The following is a 15,478-nucleotide window of genomic DNA, read 5'->3' on the forward strand; positions in this document are numbered from 1 at the left end:
CCTGTATTTGTGGACTGTCTGCAGCTCGTGGTCTTGCGGTAGCATTCTCGCTTCACATGCACAGGGTCCCGGGTTCGATTCCCGATGGGGTCAGGGATTTTTCCTGCCTCGAGATGGCTGGGTGTTGTTGTGTCATCTTCATTTATCATCATTCATCCCGATTACGGTCGGAGGAAGGCAATGGCAAACCAAATCCGCTAGGACCTTGCCTAGTCGGCGGTGCGGGTCTCCCGCATCGTCCCCTACATTCCTCAGATCATCACCGTCACCATCACCAACAACATAATTTGTTGACTATTGCCGCAAATGTACATTTCGTGCAATGACCACAAAGACAGTCATCTTTCCTTTGCTCCATTTGTGAGGGGAACAGGAATGGGAGTGACTAGTAGTGGTACAAGATATTCTCCACCATGCACCGTATGGTGGCTCATGGAGTATTACATAGATGTACAAGCAAAGTCTGGAATTTATAGGGGTAGACAAGGACAGAATTCTGTCATGGTTTTAAGTTCACATCAATTAGGTCTAAACAAGGCTAACAACCTCTGCAATTTTTATCTGTTCTTATATACACTGTCCAGCCTCATTAATGTGACAACCTGTCAAAAGGCTGAATAACCACCTTTTGCAGTGCGGGTTGGTGTGACGCAAGGAGGAAGACAGTCAGTAACATTCTGGAAGGTACAGGGGGGGATGTGGAGCCACGCACCAGTGCTACGGCCAACTGCGCTACATTTCTCGATAGGGGATCCGTTGTGTTCAGTCTGATCTAGGTGGTCCTGCAGATTCTTGACTGGGTTTAAATCCGGGAAGTTGGGTGGCCAGGGAAGTGCTGGTGCTCTTCAAACCATGCATGTACACCAATAGCTGTATGACAAATTGTACCTTCCTGTTGATAGATGCCGTCACACTTAGGGTAAAAAAAACTGCATTTAGGGGTTTGGTTTGGCTTGGTTTTGTTTTGCTTTAGGGCACAAAAAACAACTGGGGTCATACGCGCCCAAGTCAACACTGTAGAACACGAAGACAGAGAGGTGATAAAACACGACAATACATCAGTCCCAAATGACACATTAGAAAACAGCAACTCAGATGGCAAGCCCAAGCGGAAATGTAAATGGTTAAAAAAATGGGCAGTCAATCAGGAAGTGGTGGACAGTTAAAACTTTGGCGCAATATGTACAAAGTGGTGCGGCTGCGACACTTATCAAATGACGATGGCTAAAAAGGCAGTGCCCAATATGCAGCCTAGTTAAAATGACCTCTTCCCAGTTGGAGGGCTGAGAGGAGGTTATCCCAGCCACTGGGAGAGGCTTAATAAGCTGGAGCTTATTCCCCTGAAGCGAGGACCACTTGCGATGCCAAAAGGACACTACCTCCTGACAGATGGCAACACACAGATAAACAGAGGGAATATAGGAACTCGCGGGCTGAGGTACGAGGACTGCAGCCTTGGCAGCAGTGTCAGCAACCTCATTTCCTGGCAGACTGCCATGACCCGGAACCTGAAGAAACATCACACTGGTTCCACCAAGAGTGAGCAAGTGAGAGTTTTCCTGGATCCACTGCACTAAGGGATGGACGGTACACTTTGAAGCGCACTGAGTGAGCCTGAGCAGAGGACACAATTGAAAGGGCTGTGTTGCCTGACACAGGGCAAAGAGCTCCGCTGTAAATACTGAGCAGTGTGCCAGAAGCCAATATCAGAAGACACGGGTGCCAATGACAAAGGCACACCTGACCCCATGGTCAGTCCAAGAGCCATCTGCGTATACAAGGGTACTATCGCAAAGTTCCATGCAAAGGTCGCGAAACTGAAGGCGACAGACCGAAGCTGAAGTAGTGTTCTTAGGAAGCGAATGAAGGCCAATGTTAACATGGGCTTCATGAAGCCAAGGTGGTGAAGGGTTCATATTCACCAGGAAAGGTGCAGGTAGTGTGAAGTTAAACCGCCATATCAAGTGCCGAAAGTGGACTCCAGGACGTAACAGAGAAGAGGGATGCACCCCATACTGCCAATCAAAAGAATCATCAAAGGAGGCGGCAAGGGACGGGTGGCCACGCATAGCAGACAAACAGCATTCATACCTGCTCAGGAGAAAGTCACGGCAGTAGGACAGTGGTAGTTTAGCAGCTTCAGCATACAGACTCTCCATCGGGCTAGTGTAAAAGGCACCTGTGGCCAAACAGGTGCCACAATGGTAGATAGTGTTGAGACAGCATAAGAGGGATGGATGCAGACGCATAAATGAAGGATCCATAGTCGAGTTTCGAATGGACAAGGGCCCGGTACAAACGGATGAGGTTGGTTCGATAGCACCGCTGGGAGTACCATCGAGGACATTTAATGAACCGCATACAGTGGGCTGCCAGGTAAGACACATGGGAGGACCAAGAGTGTTTCCTATCAATCATGAGCCCCAGGATTTTCGTAGTTTCAACAAATGGAAGAGCAACAGGCCCAAGATGTAAAGATGGTGGGAGAAACCATTTGCACCGCCAGAAATGCATAGAGATGGTTTTGTCAGTGGAAAAGCGAAAGCCATTGTCGATGCTCCAGTAGTAAAGTTGATCAAGACATCACTGAAGACGCCACTCAGTGAGACAGGTCCAAGGAGAACTCCAATAGATGGCAAAATTGTCAACAAAAAGGGAGCTGGAAATGCCCGGCGGGAGACGGGACATTACAGGGTTAATGGATTGTGGCATTATCTGGACACGTTTAACAGGGCTAGGGGAAATAAAGATAATTGTGGGGTGTTATTACCGGCCACCAGGTTCCACCGTGACAGTTCTAGAATCATTCAGAGGGAGCCTACATTCTGTATCGCAGAAGTACCCGGATCATGCTTTATTAGTCGGAGGTGACTTCAACCTACCTAGTATAGAACGGGATGTCTATGGATTCATTACTGGTGGTACAGACAAGTCGTCGTGTGAATTACTTTTGAACACATTATCTGAAAACTGTCTTGAGCAGCTAACTCGACAGCCAACGCGTAATGGAAATATTTTAGATCTGGTAGCCACGAACAGACCAGACCTCATCGATGGTGTCAGTGTTGAGACTGGGATTAGTGATCATGATGTTGTCATTACGACTATGGTTACGAAAGTTAAAAAGTCGGTCAAGAAGGCTAGGAGAGTATTCTTACTAGAAAGAGCAGATAAGCAGTTGTTAGCATCCCACTCAGTAAATGAATCGACTTCATTTACTTCCGGTACGATGGACGTGGAAGAATTATTGGCAAATTTTAAACACATTGTAAATCACGCATTGGACAAGTATGTGCTGAAAAAGTGGGTTACAGACGGAAAAGACCCACCGTGGTTTAACAGCGCAATTCAATTCAGAGAATGCTCAGGAAGCAACGGCAGTTGCACTTGCGGAACAAGAAAGTTCGGGAGAATGAGGAGAGGCAAAAGTTAATAGAGATTCGTGCTGCTGTAAAAAGAGCGATGCGTGAAGCATTCAACCACTACCACCGTCATACCTTAGCAAAAGATCTAGCTGAAAACCCAAGGAAATTCTGGTCTTACGCAAAATCGGTAAGTGGGTCGAAGGCTTCCATCCAGTCACTCACTGATCAGTCTGGCCTGGCAACGGAAGACAGCAAACCGAAAGCTGAAATTTTAAATTTAGCATTTGAGAAATCTTTCATGCAGGAGGATCGTACAAACATACCACCGTTTGAGTCTCGTACAGATTCCCGTATGGAGGACATAGTGATAGACATCCTTGGGGTTGCGAAGCAGCTGAATGGGTTGAAAATAAATAAATCACCAGGTCCTGATGGGATTCCAATTCAGTTTTACAGATAGTATCCTACTGCATTGGCTCCTTACTTAGCCTGAATTTATCGCGAATCACTTGCTCAACGTAAAGTCCCGAGCGACTGGAAAAAAGCGCAGGTGACGCCTGTATATAAGAAGGGTAGAAGCACGGATCCTCAAAATTACAGACCAATATCCTTAACATTGGTTTGTTGCAGGATTCTCGAACATATTCTCAGTTAGAATATAATGAATTTCCTTGAGACAGAGAAGTTGCTGTCCATGCATCAGCACGGCTTTAGAAAGCATCGCTCCTGCGAAACGCAACTCGCCCTTTTTTCACATGATATCTTGCGAACCATGGATGAAGGGTATCAGACGGATGCCATATTCCTTGACTTCCGGAAAGCGTTTCACTCGGTACCCCACTGCAGACCCCTAACTAAGGTACGAGCATATGGGATTGGTTCCCAAATATGTGAGTTGCTCGAAGACTTCTTAAGTAATAGAACCCAGTACGTTGTCCTCGATGGTGAGTGTTCATCGGAGGAGAGAGTATCATCTGGAGTGCCCCAGGGAAGTATGTCCACTGTTGTTTTCTATCTACATAAATGATCTTTTGGATAGGGTGGATAGCAACGTGCGGCTGTTTGCTGATGATGCTGTGGTGTACGGGAAGGTGTCATCGTTGAGTGACTGTAGGAGAATACAAGATGACTTGGACAGGATTTGTGATTGGTGTAAAGAATGGCAGCTAACTTTATAAATATAGATAAATGTATATTAATGCAGATGAATAGGAAAAAGAATCCCGTAATGTTTGAATACTCTATTAGTGGTGTAGCGCTTGACACAGTCACGTCAATTAACTATTTGGGCGTAACATTGCAGAGCGATATGAAGTGGGACAAGCATGTAATGGCAGTTGTGAGGAAGGCGGATAGTCGTCTTCAGTTCATTAGTAGAATTTTGGGAAGATGTGGTTCATCTGCAAAGAAGACCGCTTATAAAACACTAATACGACCTATTCTTGAGTGCTGCTCAAGCATTTGGGATCCCTATCAGGTCAGATTGAGAGAGGACATAGAAGCAATTCAGAGGCGGGCTGCTAGATTTGTTACTGGTAGGTTTGACCATCATGCGAGTGTTACGGAAATGCTTCAGGAACTCGGGTGGGAGTCTCTAGAGGAAAGGAGGCGTTCTTTTTGTGAATCGCTATTGAGGAAATTTAGAGAACCAGCATTTGAGGCTGACTGCAGTACAATTTTACTGCCGCCAACTTACATTTTGGGGAAAGACCACAAAGGTAAGATAAGAGAGATTAGGGCTCGTACAGAGGCATATAGGCAGTCATTCTTCCCTCGTTCTGTTTGGGAGTGGAACAGGGAGAAGATGCTAGTTGTGGTATGAGGTACCCTCCAACACGCACCGTATGGTGGATTGCAGAGTATGTATTTAGATGTAGATGTAGAATAGCAAAGAGGACGACACTCAGGACACAACCCTGAGGCACACCGTTTTCCTGGATAAAGATGTCCAACAACGTAAAACCCACACACATCTTGAAAACTTGGTCTTTGCCTGAAGGAAACAGGGCAAGTGGCCATGGTAGCCCCATGTGTAAAGAGTACGGAGGATACCAGGTCTCCAGCAGGTTTCGTAGGCCTTCAAATTGAAAAATACGGCCAGAGTCTGGGAATCCCGCAGGAAACCATTCGTGACATGGGTGGACAAAGTAACAAGATGGTCAACTGCAAAATGCTGCACTCGAAATCCACAGTGTGCATTCGTCAGTAAACTGCGAGACTCGAGCCACCCTACCAGCCGGGCATGAATCATACGTTCCATCACCTTGCAAACTCATCTGGTAAGAGAGATGGGGCAGTAGTTAGAAGGACAATTTTTGTCCTTACTGGGCTTAGGTATGGGCATGAAGGTGGCTTCCTGCCAGTGTCTGGGAAATGTGCTCTCTCCCCAGGTGTGGTTGTATGTGTTAAGCAGAAAGTGCTTGCCTGCAAGAGAAAGGTGCTACAACATCTGAATGGGAATGGCATCTGCCCTTGGGGCAGAGGATCAGGATGTACTGAGAGTATGATCTAGCTCCCTCACAGTAAAGGCGGCATTGTAGCATTCATGATTCGGAGAAGAGAAGGGTATGGCACAAGCCTCCTCTGCTCATTTCCGATGGAGGAAGGCAGGGTGATAGTGGGAATAGCTCAAAAGTTCCGCAAAATGGCGGCCCAAGGTGTTGGAGATACCAACAGAGTTGGCTCACATGACAGAGGAAGGGGTGGAACTGTTAAAACAGCTAGTGAACGAAATCCAGCTAGCTCTTGTGCTATCCTGAAGAACACAATGACACTTTGCACACACCTGTTTATAATGAATGCAGTTTGCCATTGTATGATGATGGTTAAAAATGTGAAGAACACGTCTCTGTGTGCGAATTGCATCAAAACATGCCTCAGTCCACCAAGGAACTGGGAAACAACGTGGTAAAGAGGAAGTGTGAGGAATGGAACGTGCTGCAGCCATAAGGATGATGTTCGTGAAATATTCCATCTGGTTATCACAACTGGGGAAATCTTGGTCTTCAGAGGTCGCCACTCAGCCTTAGTAAGCTGCCATTTGGGTGTACACACGGATGGGGTAGGAGTCAGCAATCGGATAGCACACGGGAAATGGCCGCTCGAGTAGGTGTCCAAAAGAACGGACCACTCGAGATGAAGCAGTGCAAAAGGATAGGTCCAAATGGGAATAGGTGAGCGAGGAGTCGGAAAGGAAAGTGGGTGCTCCAGTGTTAAGGCAGACAAGGTTAAGTTGTTTAAGAAGGTCAGCCAAGAAGGCATCTCTCCGACAGGTCCTGGGAGAACCTCAAATGGAATGATGTGCATTAAAGTCACCGAGTAGCAAAAATGGGGCGGTAGCTGCCCATTAAGCTGAAGGAAGTCTGCCCTGGTGATATCAAATGATTGAGGGACACAAATGGTACGAATGGAAAAAGTCAGGTGGGGAAGGAAAAAGTGAATTGCAACAGCTTGAAGATGGGTAGTCAGGGAGACGGTTTGACTGTGAAAGTCATCCTATAAGAGCAGCACGACACCCCCACGAGACGGAATGTCGACCTCAGGAGGGGAAGGTCAAAACAAATTGTTAAGAAATGTGAAAGCTCAAAGCAGTCGTGAGGGAGCAATTTCGTTTCCTGAAGGCAGAGTACAAGGGGAAGTTTCGATGCTAAAAGCAGCCGTATATCCTCTTTGTGGGACCGAAGGCCACGAACATTCCACTGTAGGAGTCTCACGATGATGAGGAGGAGATGTATGTGGTGTCACCTCGGTGGCTGCCGAGTGACAGCCTACGAAGAGTCGCTACTACAGAGGACAGAAGCAGGAGGATCCTGCACCATGGGGCCCACAGAAACATCAGCTTGCTTGTGCGGTCGATCTGTGGAGTCCAACACCGAAAACAGTCGGTGGTGCGCACCAGCGACACAGAGGCCGGCCGAACTAAGGTATCACGTGGCGACAATGTCAAAGGGGATCTTCGAGTTGGTGAAGGTGAAGACTGCTTGCCTTTGGTGGACTTCTTTGAGCCTTTCCAATCAGAGGAAGACTCGGGTGTCGTTTGGCTGGAGGGACAGAAAAAGTCTTCACAGCAGTACTCCTCCTGTCCTTTCCTGTCTACGGCTTGTGTAGCTGGTGGCTTCACCCCTCGAGGCACGAGTTTGACAGCTTGCTGCACAGCTGGATGGGGGGATGGTGATGCTATCTTGACACTGGACGATCTCATAACCTCTGAGCTGAATTGGAAGTAACATGTCTGCGTGGCCGTGTCCTTCGTCGAGTGAGGGGTAACAAGAACAGAACTATAGGTGGCAGGTGGGAGAACGCAAGGTTTGCAACTAGCAAGTAACTTGCGAGCGACTGGGTAAGGCACTTTTTCCTTTCCCCGGATCTCTCGGACAGCCCACTCACTAAGATACACGAGTGAATCTCGAGAGGAGGCGGCACGGCCATCATTGCAGTTGATACAGTGGGGAGGAGGAGGCAGAATCACCCTTGTGCGCATCCCTACCACAGGTTACACATTTGGCTGGGCGTCGACAAAACGTTCTAGTGCGATTGAAACCGTGACACTGGTAGCAGCACATCGGGTGCGGAATGTACGGCCGGAGTGTGATAATTTTGTCGCGTGCTTTAATCTTGGACGGAAGCCCCACTCTATCAAAGGTGAGGAAAAGAGTGCGGGTGGGCACTAAGGAGAAATCTACCATTTTCATTATGTGATGGACGGCAATGGCACCCTGATCAGAGAGGTAAGATTGGATTTCCGCCTCGGTTAGACCGTCAAGCAGCCTGGTGTAAATTACACCACAGGAAGAATTCAAAGTTCTGTGGGCCTCGACACGAACAGGGTAGCCGTGGAGAAACGAGGCAAGCAAGCAGTTGTTGTGCTTGAGAATCAGATGTAGTCTCCAAAAGCAAAGTACCATTGCATAAATGAGAGCAGGATTTCACAGGGCTGCAATTGCATCAACACCTTATTGAATAATAAACAGATTTACCGTAGCAAAGGACTGACCGTTTTCAGTAAGTGAAACCACAAGGAACCGCGGTGCAGCGAGAAGGGCCTTTGAATCGTTAGCCTAATTACGTTTACGTTTCGTAGCCATTGATTGGGAAGATGATTGACTCATTGTGAGAAAATCCACCACGACTGCCAGTGTCTCTGATGGCGCACTCCTTCCAACTGTGGGCCCCCTTTGTGATGGGGCGCACCCCCCTTAGGTGACTGTTCACACCTCCGAAACACCTGACCGAGGGACCAATCGGCAATTAGGGAAGGCTGCAAGCTCAGGCAATCACCCCTCCCTGGGCCTGGCCTGTACCAGGGGTACACGCGAATTCTACCTGTCAACCTGGGGCTGGGAATTTTGCGTTATCCAGTCAACTGTTACGTGTCAGAAGCATGGGCCAACCTTCAGGAGCCTACAGGGAGGAAGACGAAAAATAGGTATCTCAAACACAAAAGCAGAGGAACGAGAGAAGGGAAACAAAGAAAGGGCAACAGAGTGAAAAAACAAGGGTGAGACTGTTCTTATGTCAGTGACAGACAATGCAGAATGTTCCCAATAACATTGTAGACAAGTGAGGGAGAAAAACAGCGAGTGGATAGACATGCAGCACAGAAGGGAAAAAATGCTGCACAGGCTGGGGGCCCGTGGCAGCCAAGCACAAACCTGCCAAAGAGTGGCAAGCCCCCTGTGGGGACAACTGCAGGAAATTGGGAGTTTGCGGGAGGGGACAAGATAAATATAACAGTAAAAGAAAAAACACACAAAATGATGAACAAAAAAAATAACAACAAAAAAACATATCTATAGGAATCGGACAATTCCCTTGACCTATATAGCTCAACCGCAGCTGATAATACCAAAACCCCAACGCCCACAGCAAAAACTATGGAAATTGGAATCAGACATTTCCCTTGACCACAGCCAACGATACCAAAACACCAATACCTACATATAAAACTACAAAAATTGGAATCGGTCATTTTCCTTGATTTTTATAGGTCAACCACAACTATTGATACGAAAAAACCAACACCTACAACTACGGAAAACAAAACCAAAAACACAATATCTCAAAAATTCAAATCCCTATGTAGATTAAAACACATTCAATACACAATAAATACACAGAACATTACAACTTGAGGGGGGGGGGGGGGGGAATTACTTACCACCAACAAACACAACAAGACGATACCTACAAATACAACCCTCTCATAAACTCCGCACCACAACGACGTCACACACAACATCCTTACATCATAGGTCAAAGCAGATGGGTGGAATCTGACACTTTCGTTGACCCATCCTCTGCTGTTCCGTACCTACATAAATGATTTTGGAGACATTCTGAGCAACCTTCTTAGGTCGTTTACCAGAAGATCAAAAATTGCAAAATGATTTGGAAATCATATCTGTATGGTGCAAAACTTGGCAACTAGCCATACACAACAAAATATGTGAGGTCATCCACGTGAGTGCTAAAAGGAACTCATTAAACTTCGCTTACACAATAAATCAATCAAATCTAAAGGCCGTAAATTAAACTTTATATATAGGAATTACAATTAGGGACAACTTAAATTGGAAACAAAACATGGAAAATGTTGTGGCGAAAGTGAATCGAAGACTGTGCGATTTATTGGCACAACACACAGAAAATGCAACAGATCTACTAAAGAGGCTGCCTACACTATGCCTGCCTATCATCTTTTGGAGTACTACTGTGGTGTATGGGATCCTTACCTGATAGCATTAACAGAGTACACTGAGATGGTTCAAAGGTAGCAGCATGTTTTGTAATATCGAGAAATAGGGGTGGTCATGATACAGGATTTGGCCATGTTCACCATTAAAACAAAGCATTTCTCATTGCAGCAGGGTCTTCTCACGAAGTTTCAATCACCAACTTTCTCCTCTCAATGCAGAAATATTTTGTTGACGCTGACCTACACAGGGAGAAATGATCATCATAACAAAATGAGAGAAATCTGAGCGCACACAGAAAGCTATAGCCGTTCTTTTTTTCTGCGCACATCATTGCTCGAGAATGGAGTAATAGAAAATTGTTGTTAAGGTGGTTCGATGAACTGTCCACCAGGCACTTAAATGTAATATGCAAAATATCCATGTAAATGTAGATGAACTTCAAACACACACACACACACACACACACACACACAGAGAGAGAGAGAGAGAGAGAGAGAGAGAGAGAGAGAGAGAGAGAGAGAGAGAGAGAGACCGCGCGTGCGCCTGTGTATAACATAAACATAAATCGCAGAGAACATTTATTACAATGTGTACTGACTTGTTTCATGCCACAACACAAATTGCAGTTCTGATCAATGTAACATGCAAAATTAACTACATAGCCTCACAGCCTTTAATTTCCTGCCGAATGTTTTTGGAAGTGAGAAAGCTAAAAATAAAGTGCAACCTGGAAATTCCATTTAGGATATATGACACGTAGATGAGAAAATCACGGTATAAAGAGCTCTGTAATTGTAAGAATAATACAAGATAAGCTTTATCATTATCAAGATGTGGTTATATTACGTACACATATTTCCAAGCTGTGCATTTTCTATAATTTCACTTACACAGTCACAATCATACTAAATAACATACCTGATACTGCCATTAGGTACACACGGCCAAAGTTGCAGAGACCACCAATCAGAAACACCCCTAGCAACATTAATGACATCCTCTTGAGATTCTCTGTTGATTGCTGTGGGTCTGAATCTTTGCTGTATATTACATCAATAACTTTCCCCAAGCAGAAAGGTACTGCCATTGTTATTGTGCTTGAGATGGCAAGAAGACATATGGCACCTGGTGACATAAGTCTTATCTTCAACACCATATGCAACTATATATAATATGAAGAGTTTTTCGTGTTTTTACAGGGCATACTGCTATAAAAGAATGTAGAAGGGTAACTAAATTTTGTGTCAAATTGTATGTGCATAATTAAAGTAACAGAAAACACAGAACTTAAATAAGTAAGAGTTGGTATACACCTAATTACATATTGTTGTAATGTGCTGGGAAAAGATAAGAATCTGTACTTGAGTTTCCAGTTCTCAAACAAATCTGCGCTTACCGGCTAATGTCCACCGTTCAGGTTTTGCCAGAGACAACAATCTTTTCAATTCAGATGCTTTTGGCATTACAAAGGAACTTGTCTGTTCCTGTTTGGTTCTTGATACTAGTTTGCTTTTTCTTGACTGCAATACTGATTTATATCGAACAGAATTCGAGAAAATGTTTCGAAATTTTGCGGTTAATTTTGATGACTGCGAAATTCTGGGCGAAATTACTACGAAACGAACAGGCTGTTGCATGCCTGTGGAGTAACTACACAGAAAATGTGCGTTGCATGACAATTTCGATCTTACAGCCTGCATAATGAATGCATAATTTCTGTCTAAATGCCTACACCGGCCGACAACTTCTGATAATTTTCCTTGAAAATACATGTTGACTAATAAATACCCCTATTAGACTGAAATCTTACGGCACATCTACTTTGTTGTTCATCACATACAACAATTTCTATTTTACCACAACAGTCCACAACGCATCTTTCTCTTGATGTTACATATCACACCGCATGCTTGAAAAGTGCTTCATCATTTCCTAAAACGTTTGTTGTGCCCAACACTATCCCGTTTTCAACATGCTCCCGATGACTTTTATCACATAAACACTAGCTATTCACTTGTTACTTGGTTCGTGTGTTTCCGCTGGGTTGGCACCCCGACATACGAAAGTATATTGTTCTGAAACAGAAGACAGAAGTGGGCAGAAGATATCAGTGTGGTGCACTAGTGGTATTGTTGGGTATTGGGAACACGTCTGTTGCCGTCATGCATTGAAGATACTTACGTTAGTTAATAAATGTATTAATAACAAATAGATTTTCAACTAAAATGACGGACAAAAATGTTACTGATGACACGCAAGCAAGTCAGTATGACGAATATGATGATCGTCCAAGTACAAAACCAGAGCGATTTTCCAGCAGGTAGGCCTTATACATAACATTTGAGTCTAAATATACAAATGGTAATTAAAACACCTATTATATCATAAACCAAGAAATTATGTTCTGGATGTTCCCAGTGAAATATAAATGATTCTTATTGGGTAATTATGAAGTTCATCATTTGGAGATAATGGTACGGGATTGTGCAATACAATAAAGCCGCAACATCTTTCTCTCTCTCTCTCTCTCTCTCTCTCTCTCTCTCTCTCTCTTTGTAGTAACTGAAGATATTGGGTTTCGCATCAGGTTTTATAAAGATAATGTGGTAGAACTGCCTTTGTGTTCCTGTTGTGATCAGTACTTTGGAAATATGTTGGAGAAACATTTATATTACAATACTACTTTAGCCTAATAAAGTTTTCCTAGAAAAGAATGAAATGCACAACTGTAAAGCTGCTTCACACTGCCCATGGTAACAAAATATCTAACAGAAAGCAGAAGTGTTTTTGTAATGCAAAATAACAACGTCATTGATACTAGGAATTCGTGAAGTAATTGTGGAATAGAAACAAATAGTCAGTTACAAATCTGTAGATAACCAACAAGTAGCTGTCATTTTGCTGAACTGTGTGAAACCGGAGGGGTGGTATTGGTAGGTCCAATGTTTCTGTTGGTTTATGCACATAGTGTGAAAATTTGTTTTTTGTCGTGCATTAGAATCATGAGCATCATCTGTTATGTGGAACAAGCTTAAAAATTCAATTGGATATTTCTTAATTGCCATAAAGTCAGTCTTGCATGGAATTCCCTTTTTTAAAGTTAGTGGGTTATAAACTACCCCTGACATTGAATATGGAATACACAGAAGTAGATATGTGCCTTATTGGAGCTGCCATTTTTTGTGCTTAAGAAGTGATATGTGCCTTATTGGAGCTGCCATTTTTTGTGCTTAAGAAGTGATAAATGACAGAAAAAAATCCTAGGATGAAGATGTGATCATTCCCAGACTGTTTAAATGTGTTGTGCTAAAAAAAGGAAGAAAAAAGAGAGAGAGAGACAGAGAGAGATAAGTTTGGAATCTAAATTTATTCATTTTCAGCTTAATTCTATTACTTATAAGGAGAAGACTTGTAACAGTTTTCCTCACATAATTAAAATATGATTGTTGTTGTGCTAGTTCACAGTTTTGAAAATCTTAGCCATTGATGAATTTAATGCTTATTTAAGGCTGTTGCTGTTGTATCCTACCCAAGGATAGAGCTAACTAAAATTTTTATGATTGTTTTGAGTGGTGTGGCAGCTCATACATTAATTTTTCATGTTTGTTAACTTTGGTAACAGTTTTATCCAATTCAGTAACACACTACGGCCTTGGGCATGTTATCTTACGCAAGTTGGGATTACAGCCTCCATGCATGTATCCCTTGTCCTTTCTCCTTGGTAAAATTCACTGAAATGCCATGCCTTCCATGTTGTGTGTATGATATGTTTGATAAACAAGACAATCTAGATCGTGTTCAACAGTTATTACTGATTTTGGCCAAATTAGGCCACATTCTGATTTAAGATAAAAACACAGAACTACTGCAGCCTGGCAGAGAGTCCATAAACCTACCTTCAGACTACTCTCAAATAGTGTGCGGGAAAAATGGATCTTCAGTCTTTTTGTATGAGCTCTAATTTCCCTTATCTTATTACAATGATCATCTCTCCACATGTAGGTTGGCAACAACAAAATATTTCCGCATTCAGAGGAAAATATTGGTTTTGAAATTTTGTAAAGAGATCTTGTCACAACAAATAAATCGCCTTTGTTTTAATGATTGCCACTCAACTCACATATCATATCCAGGGCGCTCTTTCCCCACTATTTTGCAATTTTAAAAAATAAGCTGCCCTTCTTTGAACATCTTAAATGTTCCCCGTCAGACCAGTCTGCTAAGGATCAGATATCATGCAGCAATACTCCAGAAGAGAATGGACAACTGTAATGTAGGCAGTCCATTTTGTAGACCTGTTGCATCTTCTAAGTATACTGCCAATAAAACCCAGTTTTTGGTTTGCCTACTACACAACATTATCTGTGTGATCGTTCCAGTTTAATTTGTCAGTAATTGCAATTGCTAGATGTTTAGTTGACAGCATTTAGATTTGTAGGATTTATTGTGTAACCAAAATTTAATCGATTCTTTATAGTATTCATCTGGATTTTCATTATGGAAATACGGAAGCGTCCGATCCCGCCCGTCTGCTTTGATCCAGACGTCACAAATATGACGGAAATGACGACAAACCACGATTCCAATATGGCGCATATAAAGTCGGTACGTACACATTATGAGGACAAAAATACATCGAAAAACAAACACACACTTTCCACAAAAAGCCTAATGACACTAACGGGATAAGCGCGGGAAATTGGGTGTTTTGGGTGTGGGAAAACTAAATATAAACAAATTTAGACACCCCCCCCCCCATACAAAACCACACAAAATGACAAAAATAACCAACATCACAAAACTCCCCAAATACCACTAAACACAATATCATCTGGAATCGGACACTTACCTTGACCTATATAGCTCAACAGCAGCTCCCGATCCCATAAATTAGGATCAAACACTTCCCTTGGCCTATATAACTCAAAAACATCTCCCGATACCAATATCAACATACACAGACACACATTGAGATTGAACACTTCCCTTGACCTGCACACTGTTCATTTTATCCGTCATATCCATTCCTGAACAAAAACAACAACCGATTGATTTTACTAAAATTATCACACGATGTACAGCGAACAACACTAAATTAACCTTCACACAAAATCGTTAACTCACTGAAACGAATTCCACTAGAAACACAGCCAACACTCGAACAATTCTGGATAATGAGCAAAAGCAAACTGAGCACAATCAACCACAATACGACGACATCTACAAAAACGCCACACTCACAAACCATACTCCGCGCCGTCATGATGTCGCACAAGACAACACCCTTACGTCACGGGTCAAAGCCGACGCGTGGGATCGTACGCTTCTGTCGACCCTTAATTATTTACAGTCAATTACTACTTTTTGTACCATACAGGTATCTTGTCTACATCATTATGTCATTATGAAATTGGTTTG

General features: G+C 43.4%; 2 protein-coding genes across 2 annotated transcripts in view; one reads left to right on the forward strand and one right to left on the reverse strand.

The window, feature by feature from the left end:
* The window catches only part of LOC126106296 (ATP-binding cassette sub-family B member 10, mitochondrial-like), a 114,630-nt gene extending 102,542 nt beyond the window's left edge, over positions 1-12,088 (reverse strand). Inside the window, exons 1-2 of the mRNA XM_049912515.1 lie at positions 11,457-12,088; positions 10,979-11,185 (exon numbers count right to left, since the gene is read on the reverse strand). Coding sequence (XP_049768472.1) covers positions 10,979-11,185; positions 11,457-11,832 — 583 coding nt within the window. The 5' untranslated portion in view covers positions 11,833-12,088. The remainder of the gene's footprint in view (positions 1-10,978; positions 11,186-11,456) is intronic.
* Positions 12,089-12,152: 64 nt separating this feature from the next.
* The window catches only part of LOC126106294 (putative ATP-dependent RNA helicase DHX57), a 228,608-nt gene continuing 225,282 nt past the window's right edge, over positions 12,153-15,478 (forward strand). Inside the window, exon 1 of the mRNA XM_049912514.1 lies at positions 12,153-12,380. Coding sequence (XP_049768471.1) covers positions 12,286-12,380 — 95 coding nt within the window. The 5' untranslated portion in view covers positions 12,153-12,285. The remainder of the gene's footprint in view (positions 12,381-15,478) is intronic.

Source organism: Schistocerca cancellata, chromosome 10, assembly GCF_023864275.1.
Source record: "Schistocerca cancellata isolate TAMUIC-IGC-003103 chromosome 10, iqSchCanc2.1, whole genome shotgun sequence".
Lineage (NCBI taxonomy): Eukaryota > Metazoa > Arthropoda > Insecta > Orthoptera > Acrididae > Schistocerca > Schistocerca cancellata.